The 19649-nt window shown below is 32.7% G+C and overlaps 2 protein-coding genes across 4 annotated transcripts in view; both read right to left on the bottom strand.

Moving 5' to 3' along the window:
- Positions 1–6074, bottom strand: part of dmrt99B (doublesex-Mab related 99B) — a 36782-nt gene extending 30708 nt beyond the window's left edge. For all 3 annotated transcript variants that reach the window (XM_035869580.2, XM_085656369.1, XM_085656370.1), the window contains exon 1: positions 5796–6074. In XM_035869580.2, coding sequence (XP_035725473.1) covers positions 5796–6074 — 279 coding nt within the window. The remainder of the gene's footprint in view (positions 1–5795) is intronic.
- Positions 6075–13106: 7032 nt separating this feature from the next.
- Positions 13107–14580, bottom strand: LOC118443106 (protein THEM6-like). The gene is made up of 3 exons (XM_035869596.2): positions 14314–14580; positions 13604–13815; positions 13107–13515 (listed from the first exon to the last, which is right to left on the bottom strand). Exons 1-3 carry the CDS (start codon positions 14453–14455, stop codon positions 13279–13281), a joined length of 591 nt encoding a protein of 196 aa, XP_035725489.1. The 5' UTR covers positions 14456–14580; the 3' UTR covers positions 13107–13278.
- Between the last annotated feature and the right edge of the window lie 5069 nt (positions 14581–19649).

The following is a 19649-nucleotide window of genomic DNA, read 5'->3' as shown; positions in this document are numbered from 1 at the left end:
ACGTACATATGGCAACGAATGACGCACTAAAGCTGAAACGGAATAGCAAAACGATTTGGAAACTCCAAACAAATTGAACAGACCACGGCCGCTTTGAAAAGAATGCGACTGGTTTGGGTTAAACAACGAAAAAAAAAACGAAAAAGAGAGAGAGAGAGAGAGAGAAAGAGAATACGCACACGAAAACAAAAACGAAAAAAAGAACGCCCGTGCGGAAGCAACGATTAAAAGTGGATCATTCATCGCGTTGGCCGCCCACTTTCGCGGCAACGAGTTTTTATTTTCATCCATTGGCTGAAAATGCCGGCGAATTGGTGCGCGTGCGAAAGAGAGAGAGAAAATGTGCGCGGACGCGCACCGTCGGCCGGAAAAATGAAAGTCGATAGAAACGCGATTTACTCTCTCTCTCTCTCTCTCTCTCTCTCTCTCTCTCTCTTTCTCTCTCTCTCTCTCTTTCTCTCTTTCTCTTTCTCTCACACTCACACATACACAGGCATGCATCGTAACGCTCATAAATATACACACGGATTGAATCAGTGTAATTGAAATTTTTAGCGTTTTCCCGATCGAACTCGACGATTTTCGAGCAGAGCGAGTGCCATTTTTCTTTTTATTTTTCTTTTTTTTTCGCTGTATTTTTTTTTTCTTTTCCTTTCTTTATTTTTTTTAAGATTTTCTTTTGAACAAGAATTAATCATGAGGCTGATTGCGAAGAAAAATAAAGCTACCAGGAAAAATATAATCGACGAGAGAAGGATAGATAGATAAATAGATAGACAGATAGATAGATCGAGAGAGAGGGAGAGAGAGAGAGGGAGAGAGAAAGAGAGAGAGAGAGAGAGAAAGAGAGAAAGAGAGAAAGAGAAATAGAGAGAGAGAGAGAGAGAGAGAGAGAGAGTGAGAGAGAGAGTAACAGAAATGATTTTAGATATGAGAACGAATATGATAGATGAAAGATCGCCTTAACGCTCGAACGAATATTATCGAATAATGCATTTGACAGATTTCGAATTATGCGGCCAAATGCATGCCGTCGGACGAAGTCATGGACGGCGGATAAATTTTTTTTCCTGCTATTTCTCAAAAAAACATTGCTATACATCGTACGACAGAGACAAATGATTTTAATACTATGTAATTATCAAAAATCTTAATTAAAAATTGTATGTATAATAAATAAAAAATCCAGGATATAATACCAAGTTTTATTCCTTATATTTAATATTATCTTATTTATGATTATAGGAAGCATAAAAACATTTTATACAAAAATAATACCACTCGAAATCTGATTTTATTAATTTTTGATAATACTACAAGTATTAAATTTATTAAATGTTGCGTCAATGAAATGAGGAATATTGATGCAAGTATATTAAGTTAATATGTCAATTTTGATATCAACATCAACCAGTATTAATATCAAATATTAAAAAGGAACATTATCGAATATCAAACATAAATGCTCATGATCTAATATTTATGTAAAAATTTATGATTTTTAAAATTAATCTAAAACTCATGCGATCTATTTTAACAAAAACAAAATCTAATTTTATTCTAGTCATTGAAACTTTTGTAAAAGAAAAAAAGAAAAATAGAAGAAAAGTATTGGATGCAGTAATGTGGCATGGTCCAGACCGCAATAGAAGAGGAATGTTCACTTTGATACGCGACCGGGAGAAGAGTTAGAAGAAGAGAGATAGATAGATAGATAGATAAAGAGAGAGAGAGAGAGAGAGAGAGAGAGAGAGAGAAAGAGAGAGAGAGAGAGAGACACGAGGTGGTGAAATGGTAGGAGAAAGAAAGAGAGAAACACGTCTTAGCGTGGCACCCTCTACTGGCTCCGGGGAAACGAAGATTCACGCCTACCATGAAACGTTTCACCCCCTCAACGACCCCCTGTCGACGCGCCTACCACTTTGCGCATCGCCGACGTAGTCGATAACGCAATTATTCTTCCAGTATCGAGCATCGGGTGACGCCGATCGATGGCATCGGTAACGGTGCATGAAACGAGCGCTCTGAACGTCGACGCGATCCCTGATATTACTTCAGAGATAAAAATCCCACACAATACTACCCTATCTCTATCTTTCTTTCTTTCTCTCTCTTTCTCTCTCTTTCCGAATTGCGTCTTTATAAATCCATTTATATCAGTATATGCATTTTATGTAGTTACATTAAAAATGTAATAATATTAATTATTATTTAGGCTCTCAAATTATTTAGTTATTTATGATTTTTTAAAGACATCATTCTATTTTTTGTTCAGGTAAAAAATAAAAAAAGTATAGCTATAGATTCGTATTTCCATTAAGTATGTTTGACGTTGTATATTTAGTCTATTTTATCTTTTTTATTGAATACAAAAAATGATTGAAAAGTGAAACTGTCACTTATCTTTCATCTGACGATACTCTAAGATCGCTTCCTTTCTTCTTTGTCACTGGTGTGAATTTCGAAAGATCTCATATAGAAGTCCGTTGAAAATGGTGAGAAGATATTTATCGTATTCTCTCTACTACTATTTGGACTACAGTGTAATAACGTCTGAAACGTGATAGAGGGTAAATTCTTGGATCGGATCCCAAAGTAGAGTTTTCTACAGAAGAAGGAATGGAAGGAACATTTGTTCAGATAAACTGTAATACTAGTTTGACAATTATTACGTAAGATATCTATTAAAATATAATATATGTGTTTACAAAAAATAAGTAAATAATTTTGAAAAATTTGCGATCATACAACATTTGATATTTATTTGGAAAATCAATTTTTTAATTTTGAATTATCCGTTCAAATGTATAATTTGTAAAAGAGAAACTCCTGCTATATACACTCAGAACCATTTAAGTAACTTAAAGCAAAACCTAATGTATACGTACCGTTTAACCCCCATAGACAAAGTGCACACATGCGTTAAACAAGAGGGAGAGAAAGAGAGCGAAGGGTTACAAGCATAGTGGGGAGAAAGAGAGAGAGAAAGAAGAGACAGGGGTCATATATCTATTACAAACCGAAACTAGGTCCTTACAAGCTCGATATATCGTACATCAAAATATGAGAACGGTACGTCGAGATGAATATAAAAAAAAAAAAAGAAACGAAAGAAAGAAATATGAATATAATATACGACGATTGTCAAAAACGACTATGTAAATGAATTGTATGAGTGACATAATATATTCTATGAATGAAATGCAAGAAAGATTTGCTTTTATGATTATGAACATACAAACACACACACAAATACATATGGTGAACATCGAGCTAAGATTATTCAAAACTACTCTTGTTTCTATCGTCGGTTTGGCTGAACTCGTTTCTCGGATTCTCTTCAAAAAAAATTAATTTTCGCAAAGAGTTTTCCAATTTTCCAAAAGTTTGACAGTATTTTTGAAATTGATGAATCCGTACATGATCTTACATAAATAACATTGATCGAAGGCTCAACTACGTGTTAAATATACCATAATATTAGATATATAAGAAAAAAAAAAACAGAACCTTTTTTAATTTAATCACCTTCTTTAATTTAATAAAATCGTTTAGACAGGTGACATAAAAATGATCGGTGATTTGGTACCAGCTGCTCACTACTGATATAAAAAAAAGAAATCTTATAATTTCTTTCCGTTTTTTTTTTTCTTCTTTTTCTTGTTGTAACCGACATCAGAGCTCACGGACAAATTACACCCTATTCTAAAGCTATAGGACTTAGTTGTCCTAGGTGAGGGTGAAACAGATACAATGAAGTGTAGCAAAGAAAGGATATTAAGGTTTCGAATGAAACGGATCACGGCTGTTGAGAATAAGCCTATCACCTAATGTAAGTATACGGTGTCACAAGTAGGTCAATAAACATTGTACGAGGGATTGCTCCCGACTCTACTCTATTCTCTCTCTCTCTCTCTCTCTCTCTCTTTCTCTCTCTCTCTCTCTCTTTCTCTCTCTCTCTCTCTCTTTCTTTCTCTCTCTTTTTCTTTCAAGTACGTATAGTATTACGATCCTGTAACGTTACGCGAGGCAGTGTGTCAAACTTTACTGGAAATTTTACCTGCCGTTCACTCAGTGATCATCTTTGTAATGTTTGAATAATGCTAAGAAGTTATAGAATGTCGAATAGTTGATGGATATCATAGTAAGCCGATTATTAAAAAATTTTATCATTTTTTTTTATCATATCAGTGAATTGCAAGTTCCATATGATTTTGAATACATTTTGACAATTGTATGAATTATAAAAAAAATATAATACTATACAAATGTATATAATTCATTATGTGTATAATGCACAATGTGTATAATAGCACAAAAATAGCACAAAAAAGTAATGTGTATAATGTGTAATATATAACAGCACTATAAAAAAGTGCTAATATTTTGCAATCTACTAAAATTATGATTAAAACAAAACAAAAAAATAAAAGGAAAGAAAGGTAGAGTTTAATGAAAGATTAATGAGTAACATGGTATTTATAATACGCTTGAAAGTGACAGAACAAGAATAAATTGGTACAAAGCGTCTTCCAAGAGTACGCAACGGGCCACCTGAAAATTCGTGAGATCACCCTTTCATAGGTACACCCACTAGCGTAGGAAAGTCAAAAAGGGTATCCGACGCAAAGCTTACATTGTGGTATGCCGATATTTCATACTCGGTTGACTACGTAAGGGCCAAGGGAGCGCCGGTAGAGTCTTTATGCACGGTAGAGAAGTGGAAAATGCACGCTCGACGGTGCAGCAACACCGAACGCTGTTTTATTAATTACTTTGCAAAAGTAGAGAGAAAGAGAAAGAGAAAGAGAGAGAACGAGAGAGACGTAAACAAAAGATCAGGTAAAAATAAAAACCAAAGCTCTACGATACACGCCTCGTTATGTTAAAAACTTTTTTCCTTTTTTTGTGTGTTATTCTCTTGTTTCTCGATTCTTCTTATTAAACTTTTTCTACGAAGGAAAATGATTAACACAAAACAACGGCGATTCCATTTTTGTAATACCAAAATGTTGTCTTTGAAAACTATAAATAATTATTATTTATTCTGACACGTTATTAAGTGAATATATTTTAAAAAGATCTGAGATGTTAAAATGCTCTCTATTTTCTTGATGCCAACAATGATAGCAAAATAAAAAACTCGTAAACGAGATACCGGATATCTTTTGAAAGAATAATCAATTCTTGTAGGTTTCATTATCTCAGAAAAAAGTTTGTAAGATCAGTTACATTTAGTCAGCCGACTTCGTATACGATGGTAAAAAGAAAGAACAACTTGGCTGCCCTCCAAGTGCTACCCTCGAGCATTCTCGCATACATCACTTTTATAAAACGGAAGGAACTGTTTGCTACGGTAACATCTTCGAGGCGTTTTCATTTTTTTTTCGTGTATTTAAAGTAAATTGACAAAAACCTACAATCAAATTTCTTGATCATAATACGCAAACACAGAGAAGAAAAAGGCACTATATCAATATTATCGAAAAATTAAAAAATAAACGAAGCAAAAGATGAAATTTTTAATTTCAAGATAATTCGGTACTCTATAAAAAAAAAATATCAATTTTTACCATTCAATCGATCAATATTATCGATCAATCGAATTTACGATTCAATCGATCAATTTACCATTCAATCATCAATTTTGTTTCAGAACACGATCACTTGCATACAAACACACGTTATAGAATAAAACTCTATAGAATCGTTTTTTAATAAATGTTATAAAAATTGAACGCGAAATAAAATTGGTATAAGAAGAAAATAAATACGTAACATAAATCTTTTCTTACCTGGGCTGCCATAACGCGTTGCCTTTCAGCGATAAGAGTACATTTCGCACACACGCAGTCCCTCCATCGGCAGTAACGCTTGTGTCCCTTAAGGGCGGAAACGACCCCGTGATTACGACATCTAGCACACTTCGGTGTCCTCTGATATCTCTCAGCACTGGCTCGTAGAAAAAAGGCTGCTGGTAATACGTGATGCTGTTGCTGATGATGTTGTTGTTGCTGATGCTGCATTAGTTGACCGACATCGACGCCGAGTCCGACACCTCGCGGCAACGACATCCTCCTGAACTCTTCTCCTTTTTATTCTTCTTATATATTCTTATGCAGAATATCCTCCTTACTTTGTATCTCCGGTAAGCATTGATGAACGAATTCTAATCCCTCTCTTTCTCTCTCTCTCTCTCTCTCTTTCTTTTTTTGTCTCACTGTATTTTCCTGTTATCCATGAGCGATCGAAGGTCACCCGACGGCAACGCGACACTTCGTTTGACGACAATCGAGCAGACAACACGAATAGACAGAGAAAAACAATAATATATGTATATGTATATATGTATCTATATATATCACGTACTTGAGTCCAGCTCGTAGAAGAAATTAAAGCGACTATTAGAAGATAACTATGAGCTAGGAGGGTCGCGCACACTTTTCGAAAATATCTCGGAAGTTATCGGAGAGAGAGAAAGGAAAGGACCCGCGCGTTCGAGTGTCGAGGAGCAAAATGCAGGATCGGCGGGTCACCTCGTTCCGTCTCTCTCTCTCTCTCTCTTTCTCTATCTCTATCTTCCGGAACCTACTCCCTCTCTCTCTCCCTCTCTTTCTCTCTTACACTCAGAGTCTCAACTCTAGAAGCTCTCTCTCGCGCTCCGCCACTGTCAACAATTGCAGCATCTCTCGGCTGAGTCGATTCAGGTATCGTGCGCCGGTAAAGGGAGGGGGTGAAAAGTGAGACAGAGACAGAGACAGAGAAAGAGAGAGAGAGAGAGAGAGAGAGAGAGAGAGAGGTAGGAGTAGAGGGTGGAAGAGGAGGAAGGGGTGTTGAGACTGGTATTTCTATTCGGAGGGTAAGTTAGTGATAGTCCGATGGTGTGGTAGTGTCGACGTTGACCGCGTAGAAAGTGGAATCTTTCGAGTAGGAGAGGGAAATGAAATAGAAAAAGAGAGATAGATAGAGAGAGAAAAACAGTACCAAGAATGATGAGAGGGGAAGGGGGTCGGTGAGAGTCACCCCGGTAAAATTTATCGGTGTGGGATAGGGCCGAGAAACCGCCAGCCCCTCCGACAACCCCTCTACGTAGGAGAGAGGCGCGCGAAATAAAACACTGTGCCACAGTGTTCCACCCCGAGCTCTCAGCCAAACACGGGGACGCTTGCTGGGAACGCCACGCCCGTGGCAAGCTGCGATTGGTGCTCCGAGTGGTTCCCTGGAGATGTTAAGAGTTTATATCTGCCAGAGTTAAAAGGGGACATACCTAGCCGCGTATCCACCTCCGACCCCACTCACTTTCTCCCTCTCTAACTCACTTATAGGTGAGTATGCGTGTATTCTGTGTATATCATCAGTGTGGGTATTATATCTGCGGGAGAAAGATAGAGAAAGAGAATGCGTGTACCACTACTACCATCATCACCACTGGCAACGTCTTTCTCTCTCTCTCTCTCTCTCTCTCTCTCTCTCTCTCTCTTCACCACCCCCGGAACGACGCAACGAACCAACACATTACTCTTTTATTTAAAACCCGTTTTAATGTAAAACACACAATGCGGACCGATGCTCAGACGTTTCTATATGCTCCGCCTTTTGTTTCGGCCAACTGTTTTTAACTATACACGCCTCCGTCGTTCCTTCCAACCTCCGCCTCACTCTCTCTCACTCTTCCTTTCTTTATTTCTTTCTTTATTTCTTTCTTTATTTCTTTCTTTCTTTCTCGACGTTACTAGTTCCTCTCTCCCTCACCTTGCCTCTCTAACCAACGTTGCGCCCCGTCAACAGCAGCACTACCATCGTAATCGTAGTCGACGACGCCGACGTTCGTCGTCCTGTATTGGACGAACGTATTTTTTTCCTTTCTTCTCTCAGCGGGTACTATAAATGTTCTCCTATAAACTACGACCATTACCAACCACCACCACCATCATCACCACCACCTCCACCGCTATCATCACCACCACTAGCATAAGCGCCGTCATCGCGGCCGACGACGACGATGTCGACGTGCCTTTGAATTATACTTCAGAAGAGGAGATTTTCAATGGTCGCTAACCCCCCATTGTCGTTACCAATGACGAACGATTTTATAGTGATCTAATGTACAGATGTTATTTACCCGCAATAAGAATGAAATAAAAGCATTGTGCGCATTATGATCCCGTATCTTTGCTTACCTATATCCTTTTTACCTGAACTACCACTGCTCACCCTCTCGATTACTCGCACACACATGTTTTACCTCCGTATATATATATATATGTATGTTTTCTCTAAACGTGGCCAACCACGAACGACTACCGTTCACAGAGTAAGGATGCACATAAGAGATTCGTGGCTTTACGAGAATCAGATTATTTTTGAATTTAATAGGCGTGAGGGAGATCCAAACCGGAAAACCAATACGCGTTATGTATACATGTACATATGTACATTTGTATGTATATATATATAATATATAGGTATAGAGTACTCTACTCATGATCCTTTTCCGTCGTATAATTTCGAGAAAGCAGAAAGGGTAAGCATGTTTGCCTTGATGTTACGGAATGATAATTTATTATCCGCTCCGAGAGACGAGATAAGGATCAAAGGGTTGACCGCGAAAAAAGGAGAAGCGTTATGGAAGATTCATCATCGAGAATTATAATAATAGCGGCGTTGAAAAAAGAAGGAAAACGCTTCGATGACTTTCAAAAGAAAAGATTTCCCATTTGAAAGAGGTCAGAATGCTTTTCTTGCGTATTCCTTTTTCATTAGTAAGAAACGACGCATTTAAGTATGTTTGCTTACAAAAATAAGCTTTTGAATATTTTTATTTATTTTATGGTTTTAATAGCATTGTTTAACCTTCTATAATGTTATGTAACTTTGAAATCACGCACTTTCATATAGTTATATAATATATATTTACATTAATATATATATGTATATATATACATATACTATATATTATAATATGTAAGTAATTTTTATTTTATATCCAAAAATTTTTAATATTTTTTAAATAATAAGTTATTATGTAATTATGTCAGTATAAGTAATACTATATTTTTACATTATATAATTTTTGTATAAATAAGAAGAAAAACTGATTTATAGTGCTTAATGAATTTATGATTGGTACTGTGTAATTGGTAGAATTATTGAATCAATGAAATTGGTGAAAAAGAAACAAAGAAAACAAACGGGAAAAAAGAACCCGAGAACGTGCCAATTGTAAGAATTTGTTCGATAACGAAGAAAGAATAAACTAAATTTGTATTACGGAGATATACATACATATATTTTGTACTTACAGGTAACTTTTTTATGCTCTCTCTGGTATTAACAAACTCGAACGCCATTTAATAATAATAGCAATAAAAAAGACATATAATATGTAAAAAAATCTACTTTGTATTTTTTCATACGAACACATTATAATTAATATATAGATAAATAAATATTTATCTTTATTAATAATATTTAGTTATGTAATATAGGTACACGTTAAAAAAGAATAGAGAGATATTTTGAAAGAGAATAGAGCGAAAGATATAGTAGGAAGGATGAATAATGAAAGGATTAATCCAACTTAAAATTTTTGATATGTACACACTGACACTATTTCTTTTTTTTTTTTTTTTTTTAATTTAAATATTTCAACGAAATATTTTACTAAGCGTATCTTTTAATATGCGAAGTTTTCGATATCAGCTTATCATGAATAAATTCTCTAAAAATGAAATTTATCGCGACTGGAATAAGTTTCAAACGAGAGATATACTGCTACGCCTTAAAATACATAATAGAATTTTTTCCCGCTGTCCACGAGCTTGTATTCACATGTCCATGGATTAAATATCCCGTTTCGATTCGAGACAAAAGGGAGAATCACGTGAATGTAAATGGTAACACAATCAACATACCATTGATATTACTTTCCTTTTTCCAACAGCAAAAAATTGGAACAATGAGAAATGAATGGCAAATGCACGTGAAAACAAATCCATCGTTATTACCTATCTTTATACCTTATTCACAATATCAATTTTTTCTTAGAGACACTCGAAACAAATAGCATATATTATAATATCTCGAAAATAGATCCTAAAGTAATAGATTGATTTAATTTACAACAACGCAATTTTTGATAATGACGTGTGAATTGAAAATTAAGTTTTATCGCTATCTAAAAATATCGATTAGGAAAGATGTATATACTTATAATCTACCTCAAGTATATTACTTAAACGACGATTGCTCGAATTAGAAGAAATTATATCATGGTGGTACTTTGTACAACGATTGGAATAAGTTTTTGCATTCTTACGTTCTTGATACAATACGCGTATTAATGTTTGATAAAAATATCTAAAGAATAAAGTAAAATATTCCATTGATCACATATTAATTCGTTTTTAGTTAGTCTATTAAATCGCTTTTCTAAAGAAAATAATTTCTATTCATTTCGTTTAACATATTACATAGGTACTACGAAAAAAAATATCGAATAGGATCTCTCAGCTTTGGAATTCTCTCTGGCAAGTTCTTTCGTGCCTTCTTTCGCGAATAAAACGATTTTTACAACGATCACATAGGTGCCATCTATAGACGCGATTATGAAGCTTCCTTGCAAGTGGCATTGAACTCATTCAAAACGCATAATGCAAGTACGAACTTCGTATCTCAAAAAAAAAAAAGGATTAAGATTTTCTGCGCTTTTAAGATAACGGTGATATACGAAATTACAAAAAAAAAAAAATATTCACTTATTATAAATAATTAATGAATAACATTGATAAAATTTAATATTTCATAGATAATTAAATTAGAAAGAAAGAGAGAGACAGAGACAGAGAGACAGAAACAGAGAGACAGAGAGAGAGAGAGAGAGAGAGAGAGAGAGAGACAAAGACAGAGAGAGAGAGAGAGAGACAGTGACAGAGAGAGAGAGACAAAGGCAGAGAGAGATAGAGAGAGAGACAGAGAGAGAGAGAGAGAGGAAGAGAAAAAGAAGAGAAAAATAAAATGAACTATAATATTATGTCGAATAAAAGAAAATCAACGTTTTCTCTGTCTCAGAAAATTGTCTTGATCTTAAATATTTCATAATACGATTTGATTTTCTCGAGAATCTGTTTCGTAAGTTATACGTACGTATATACATACATAAATGCACACATATACTAATACAAAACGCACATATACATATTCTACGTATCATTCGCTGCTCTTCCGCTGGCGATGCAGCTGCAGTGTCATCGGGATTCACCGTTGCAGTGAAATATCGTATGACTTTTTGACGTGCTTTTAACAGATTGAATTGAAAATGGCTCTCTGGCTCCGACATATTTGCGGGCATATCCATATCCCGGGAACGACTATACGAATAGGCAGGCGACGAGGGAGATGACATGCGTATATATATATATATATATATATATATATATATATATATAAATGAGTGTGTGTGTGTATGGAAGCGCTTATGTGTATGTGTATGTGCATATACGTACCAAATACACATACACATAGAGAGATACATCTATATAGTTCATGTGTATATATATATGTGTATATATATATATATATATATATATATACATATATACATCACTACATAGAAACGCACATACAGAGTCCTCTTTCTTTTTTATTTTTACACATTCGCTGATGCCGCACATTGCAAGCTATGCTCCGGTAGAAACGACGAGGAGGAGTGGAACTGGACAGGTCCATCGAATTGGCATCCGTAGAAGGGTGGAAAAATAATGTCCCGGCTTATTTTTTAAAGTTCCGAGGTTAAAGTTTAGAGAACATAGAAGAGAAAGCTTGCGAAGCTCTCTTTTTCTCATTTCTTCTCTTTCTATCTTTCTGTCTTTCTTTCTTGGCAAAAAAGTGATAAATGTAGATATATACCTAGATAGATGTGAATATATAGATATGTCGATATTACGGTGCCCAGTAAGCGTAGACCAAAACCTCTGTCCAAGTGAAGCGTTAAAAGCTGAAAGCTCGGCTGGACCTGGGTTATATATCTTCGGCAACCCTTCAAACACAGAGACTAACTAAAGCCACGCGTATCCTATCCGCGCTCAATCTTCCCTCTTCCTTTCTCTCTCTTTCTCTTTCTCTCTCTCTCTTTCACTCTTTCTATTTCTCTTTTCCACGATCTCTTTTATACGATCATCAAAAGTCACGTGCATTGAATGTGCGTTCATCGCCCAATCATGTTTCAATATCGCTTTTGTGAAAGGGTACATGCCAAGATTTTTATACACTACATCAGGATAATTCTGAGAATTCACCGTTTTTTATGTGCACGTCAAAAACAGATATCCTTCAGGGTTACGCCTTTTCTCGATTTTTCAATATTTTTTCAATATTTCGTCCTTTCGAATTTCCCGCCTTTTAATTTATGATGAAGCTTGGCGGGAGTTTTGAAAAAGTCTTTTATGACGTATCGCAATAGGAATTTTTTAAAGAATTTCGTCATTTCATTAAAATAATTCATTACAGAATAATACTGAATAGTTTTTTTACAAAGTTATAGCTATTTAAATCCTACTCATGACTATTTGATTGTATTTTATTAATTGTGCGTATTAAACTAAATATAATATAAAATATTATTTATATTCAAGAGATTTGAATATTCAACTCATTTTTTCATATAAAATTGTTTAACTGCGTATATCTATAAATATAATAGAAATTCTATGCATCAAATCTTTTATTGATTTTCGAACTCCCAGTACCATTTGTCGACTAAATATTGAAACTAATTTTAGATATGTATCTATTGATGATAAACAGTTTTTATTTTAAACAAATGTATTGAGTATTTGCAAATGATAACAATCTTCATTGAGGATTTTATCGACAGATAATTTAATAGTTCCTATTTATTACAACAGATGGCACTGATCACATTTTCCTCCCTTATAATGAAGATTTCTGTAATACCCACATGAATTGATTCTTTGGTATTTTGAAAAAGAAAATTGTTAAGCAAAGATTCACGTTGAATTTACACGAATTGCTTAAATGCGAAGAATTTACTGACAAGCAAATTGCAATAATAAACTAAGCAGTAAAAAGTCATTTGATAAGAAATTATCTTGAACTTCTAATGTTCTTGTTTATTGGTTCACAATACAGTCACAATTTAAAACACCCGATAGATACAAAGAAAAATTTTTTAACTGAATTAATATGATAAAAAAATTGGACCCGCATATAATTTCAAAAACTTAGTGTCAAGTCTAAGAAAAGAAAAAAGAAAGATCTCTAATCCTTTTTTCTAAGTTTCTGAGAAGAGTGTTTCATTGATTCCAACCATAACCTTAAATCGCTGTTTATCTCAGGCAAAGAAATTTCAGGTTCAAATTTCTTGATGAATTCGTTTAAGGGCATCTTCATGCCAATCGTCGTCTGCTTGCTGAGAATAACTGTGTGAATGAAGTTATCTTGTAGATTTATGAACCTGTGCTCGAAATAGAAACTTTTCTCGTCCCAATAAATCAACTACAATAGAACAATATCATTTTATTACGAAAGCTTGACCAGAAATTTTATCTATATCCTTTAATTGTTTTCAAACTTTAGATTTTACCTTAGTCGTGATTTTGTATATCATGAAGAATTTAATCGATCGTCGATATCTCGTACATAAGCCACCAAGGATTGCCGTGATACCCATGTTTGTTAACAAAAAGTACATTTTAGTTTGTAAGAAATAATGGTAACGAGAAAAATCTAATTCACGTAGATATCTTGCATTGTTCATATGTGACATAAAGTCCAAGTCTTGAGTAGTACATATACCTGCATAACGAAAAAAAAAAACGAATAATCTTGTTTTTTTATTATGGATTAATTACGTCGATCTTAAGTATCTAGATGAGATAATAGTGATTAAAACAGTATATAAAAATGTTTATGAAAAATATACTAAATAATCTAATAATTATTCATTTGAGCGCATTTAACTAATGCTTAATAATTATTATGATAACAAATTGATTTTTTATATTTTTGTTACGATTTGATTATGGTTAAATAAATAACAATGTAAGCAAATTTTTTTTCTTAACAGAACTATGTTGTATAAAAAAATAAAATTATTTTTAAAAGTGTTGTAAGCATTGAAATATTTATTATAAAAAATTAATTGACAACATTGTATTCTGACATAATAGATAATATTCTGAAAGTAAAATTTGATGATTATTAAATAATAGTATCGACATTAGAAGTAAATGAAATCGAATAAAATGCAGAAATTGTTTAAAGCAAATGAAATTTGATTCGTTAAATACTTACTGTAGATTGTAGTTTTATCTAAGAGTTTTGTCTTTTTTTGAATAAATTTGGCCCAAATAAACGTGAATATTAATCTTAGAAAATAATTAATATCAAAGAAGAAATAAAGAATGGCAATAACCGTCGTGAGATAACTCACCATTCTGTCTTATCAAAATATACAAATAACAAAATAAAAATTATTCAGACAAATAGTTCTTAATAGTCAGAAGAACGAACAAGAGCGTGAGTTGTTAGTCTAATGGTGAAAAAATACTGATCGACCTAAACAAAAGTTATCGTATAAACACGAATAATATACCTACTTTCAATGTGTTTATACGTCCGTGTAAACGCTTTCCGCTTTCATTGTGTTTATACGTTCGTGTAAGTGCAGTAACTACTTTAATTATTTTTAAACGTCCAAGTATGTATGTACTTATGTGTATATGTATATACAATATATGAAAATATTAGACGAAATATAATCGCATGTGACAAATTGATGAAAGATTATTAATTAAAGCATCGTTAATAGACAAGAAAAGTATTGATATCATAAAAAAAATAAGTAGAAAATTTGAATTTGTCTCCACAATAAGAATTGTTCCCAAAAGGATGTAAAGATGCTAATTTTATTTTCGCGACTATTTTTTAAACGAGTATATGCCACGACTTGCGAACATTAACGCGTGGAAATTGTCTTTTCAGCAATCGATTGGTATATAAAATAAACATGTACGTTAGAAAAAATATATTGATTACTTGTAATTAACGAGACGAAAAACCATCGCTATAACCGGTAGCACAATATAATTAAAAATGGCGGAATCATCAAACGCAAAAAGAATAAATGGACATTCGCGCATACGTTGTACATGACCTGTTTAATGGCCTCCTTATAATTTTTCGATCTATTACACGAAAATACCGAAACATTAACTTGATATATAAACTTAAAAACTGTCTAAACGAATATTAATTTGTACAATTTATTTATTACAATTTAATTATTACAATTCGATACCTATAGAGGTAAAGTTTCAAAACATGAAAAAAAATTGTAAAGAAAATGTCCATACGCGCGCACATCATTATTTTACACTTGAATATCTTTTATTTTCGATGTTATCATGACTTGTTAATAATGTTGATTGGAAATTATTTAAATGGAAATCGATTGAAAGAATTCGATTGAAGATTAGAAAATATATACTAATTACCTGTAATTAACGTGACAACAATGCTTCATGATGATTTTTGACAACATCTATGAATTCGAAAAACACGCTTTTAATTTTGTGGAAATTACTTATATAAGATATGTTTCTTGCATGAGAATAATATCTCATGTAAAAAATCTTCATCATTCGAACTAGTTCTTGATTACCAAAATTAGACAAAAATTTCAGTCATAGAAATTTATAATGTAAACTCTGTTTTTACCTGTTCTCTTTTAATTTATGAACGCGCTTCTTCGTTATCGTGTTTCTTCGCATTCATGTCAAAACGATAGAAACTCCTTCCCCCACTACGCGTCTAAACAGACGTATCTGTTGTTTTGTATATTCAGTAATCAATTTTCCAAAAAGAAAGGAAAAAAAGTCAGCATTATGTGTGTCGGTATTGTATGTAGGTATATATATGTATACTAAGGAAATCACTTATTACGAATATATCGTTGTCAAACTTAATATTCGTGTGCATGTGTGGTGCAGTATGTAAAAATACAATAATTTTTTCATTGCCTATTGTCTCAAAACAAGTATTTTTCAAGAAATTATATAGCTTGAAATTATATGGTAATTCTATTCTTGAAATTTATATAGATTTTAAATAGGTATATAAATAGTATTTTATATAAGTATACAAATAGTTTTTATATAAATATATACATTGCCATGTCCGAAGATATATGTACATGTTGGAACATTTTTATGGTCGCTTTTATATTCCCACCGCTATATATATTCAATATATTACTTCGCTGTGTATGTATCGTTTTAGTTTCTTTTTTTTTCTTTTAGATAATCCGATCCAATTTTTACGAAATTATAATACATATTACTTTGTAAATGAAGTATTATTCAATATTCATAAATACAAAAGTATTATTTTTTTCAAATACAATGTACAATTCAAATACAAATGTACCTTTATATTTATATTTAGAGATATTCATAAATAGAGATATACGTAAATATATAAATCCTTCGAATTACTCAATTTATTAATTATTCATTATTTCATGCATAGTATAGAAAGCATAGGAATGATTTACATACGCGTGATACATGAGTGTGTCTATTTTATATTTCTATATTTTAAGAAAATATAAATATTTCATTAAAAAATCTTTGTCTACATTTAAAATCCGAATTAATTACATTTGTCGTACTTTTGATACTCCCACATATTTTTATTACATGTTTTTATTGTTTTTAATTGAAAAAATTAATTTTTAAATTGACTCGCGGTGTATCCTAGTTATATAGTCGAACTAAAGAAGTCACTTCGGTTCCCTGTTAATGGTTTGGTCGCTATCTTGGATATGATAACAAGTAAATATGATGTTTTGTTGCTCTACATAATTATAGGTAATTAGTAGATTCTTTCAAACATAAACCTTCTTCCATTACATTAATCGATAACTGAACGCACGATTTTTACGAGGCCGCGTTCGCATATCGGCATGTCGTAACGTTCGAAAGATATTCGTGAAAATAATATCTACCTCTCACAGATCAGCCAGGGAAACTATTGCGTCGTATTTTTTCTTCTGATCAATAATTTTGTGTTTATAATTCTGATCGATCGATATCTTATATTCAATTTTCATATATACTTATACACATACACACATCTACGGATATTCCATACACAATACACTTTTATTTTAATCCTGTCTAATATGATCATATACTTCTCAGATTTCCAAGAATTTAACGAGCTAGAATAATATGGTATCAAATTTGTCGGTTTTATATACGACCTTCTCTTCATATGAGTATAAGTGTGTCTTTTTTTAATAACATAGAACGAGATCTAATAGAGGAAAGATAGTTAACATTCGACATGGAAATACGCATTAATTTGTATATTTCCAAGAAATTCTCCGACCGAGAATAAAACAAAAACAGTCGATCGTTCGAACTATCTCAAGGATAAGAGATCTTTATTTTTATCTAGTATTTCGACAAGTAAAAATCTACGAAAAGCATCAAGTGATTTCGTTTTAATTACGTATTTTATTAATAAACATTTTTATTTCAACTTTATCACGATTAATAGTATAGAAAGTTTATTGTTATAGGAATTTGTATACTTTTTAGTTTATTAGTCATCATCATGTTTACTGCTACAGTTATTGTTTTATTTTACAAAATTTATTTGATTTTTATTAATAGTTGGGTCTCCATATGCAGCTACTTCCAAATGGTGAGACCTAGGTTATTGATATTGTTTAAGTTTGTATATTTAGATATAAATTAAATGTTTTTGAACATATAGGTGCATATTTTGATACATTTTAAAAATACTTGACTTTTAGTCGTTCGAAAATAAAAATTAAATTCATAATTAAATTAAGAATTCAATTTGTAAGATATTCATTATGATTGATACTTTCAGATAATATATTCTTTAATGTGTTATTTTCAGAGATCATTTACAGGAAATATTTTATTCTTTCTTGTTCTATGATCTTTTATCAGCTCATCAATTCTTATAAATTATTAGAGTCAGTGTTTTCTCGTATCGTTGCTAGCTATTTTTACATTTAAATAAGACGATAAAATAAAATTATATTTAATATAAATCCGTAAATTAGTGTCAATATATATGGAAATTCATGAAGTAGAAACAGTATTTATTCATAATATATTTGATTTATTTTTATAACTTTAAATAATCTGATTAAATAAAATTAGATTCAATATAAATTCGCAATGTAGAATTAGTGTCAGTAGAAATTTTTCATAATTCTGAGGCAGGATACTCATCGTGCAAAGGATCAAGATAGATTACAGTAAGTAAATTTCTTTTTTAAACATTTTCTTGGCCCGAGAGGCCGACTTATACCATTGAATTAGTATATCCGAGAGATTAATTCTTTGATAGTGTCTTATTCAGACAGATAAAGATGAAATCTATTATACCCGAAAGGAACAATAGATTCTCACATGGTAATCTGACTTTATTTGGAAAGTAAAGTAGAGATGATGTTTGCTTTAATTATCCGAGAGGTAATTGAAATTTTGTAAACAAACAAACAAACCATAAAAAATAAAAAATAAACAGTCATAATTTACGTTATGTCATGGGCTAGTCTTGGAGTTATTATTTGAGAAAGGATCTGTGGATCTGGTCCCAAAAGAGTCTTTGGGGAATATACCAGGTTTGAGAGCCACAAGTGTCGCAGGAGCAATTGGTGTACTGAGAGACGTGACCAACAGCCAACATAAGATTTTGTTTGGGGCTATTGACAGAGAGGCTACGATCGGCAGTTCTGAAGCTCAGATTAGTGAAGGGAAGAAATACTGCTGATGGTCTGAGCAGCGAGGACAAGGGTTCTCTGTTAAAGAAATATCCACGATGTCTATCAAATTTTTGAAACAAATAGCGTACTAATTGTAGTCACGAGGTTATTTATCGATGTTATATCTGGATGACCTTTTATGTCTCGGTAGGTCAATAGAAAAATGCAGGGATAATCTTAGTCAAATTACCTTGCTTTGCTCAATCGTTTGGGTTTTGTTATCAACCTTAAAAAGTCATTGTTGTTACCTGAGACTAGATGTAGATATCTAGGTTTTTTACTAGACTCATCTACTATGAGAATTGAGTTACCTGAAGAGAAGAAGGTGGCTCTTTTAGTTCAAATGAGTAATTTTGAAAAAAGGCGAATTTTTAAGATTCGGGACTTTGCTAAGTAGGTTGGATCTTTGGTAGCATGTTATCTCGCCGTTGAATACAGTCTATTACATTGTAGACTGTTTGAGAGGATTAAGGTTCGAACCTTAAATAATAATGGAGGTACCATTTGATGCTACGATGATGATGCATAGATTTGTCCAAAAAGATTGGAATTGGTGGAAGAAGACCATACAGGTTTTTAAGAAATATCAAGGAATACAAATTCATCAAGGCTATTTTTACGGATATTTTACTGTTAGATTAGAGAGCTTTCTGTGGTAGTGAGAGTGCCTTATATTTATAGATAGCTTTGCAGTTTACATCATTTGAAGAAATTATATATAGAATCAATGCAACAAATAGACAACAAATTGATCGATTTTTAACTTAACAAAAGATTAAATTATTTCTGATGTGTTTTAGATAATAAGGCGATATCTTTA

This window comes from Vespa mandarinia, chromosome 4 (assembly GCF_050613455.1).
Source record: "Vespa mandarinia isolate Hongniang chromosome 4, ASM5061345v1, whole genome shotgun sequence".
Lineage (NCBI taxonomy): Eukaryota > Metazoa > Arthropoda > Insecta > Hymenoptera > Vespidae > Vespa > Vespa mandarinia.
This window is presented reverse-complemented; position numbering and strand designations above follow the sequence as displayed.

What these genes read in the sequence shown, in the direction of transcription:
- LOC118443106 (XM_035869596.2), bottom strand. Translation starts at nt 14,455, where the DNA reads ATGGTGAGTTATCTCACGACGGTTATTGCCATTCTTTATTTCTTCTTT. An exon ending in AGATAAAACTACAATCTACA is followed by an intron (nt 13,816 to 14,313) that starts GTAAGTATTTAA and finishes TTCGTTATGCAG; the next exon opens with GTATATGTACTACTCAAGAC. An exon ending in TATACAAAATCACGACTAAG is followed by an intron (nt 13,516 to 13,603) that starts GTAAAATCTAAA and finishes GTTCTATTGTAG; the next exon opens with TTGATTTATTGGGACGAGAA.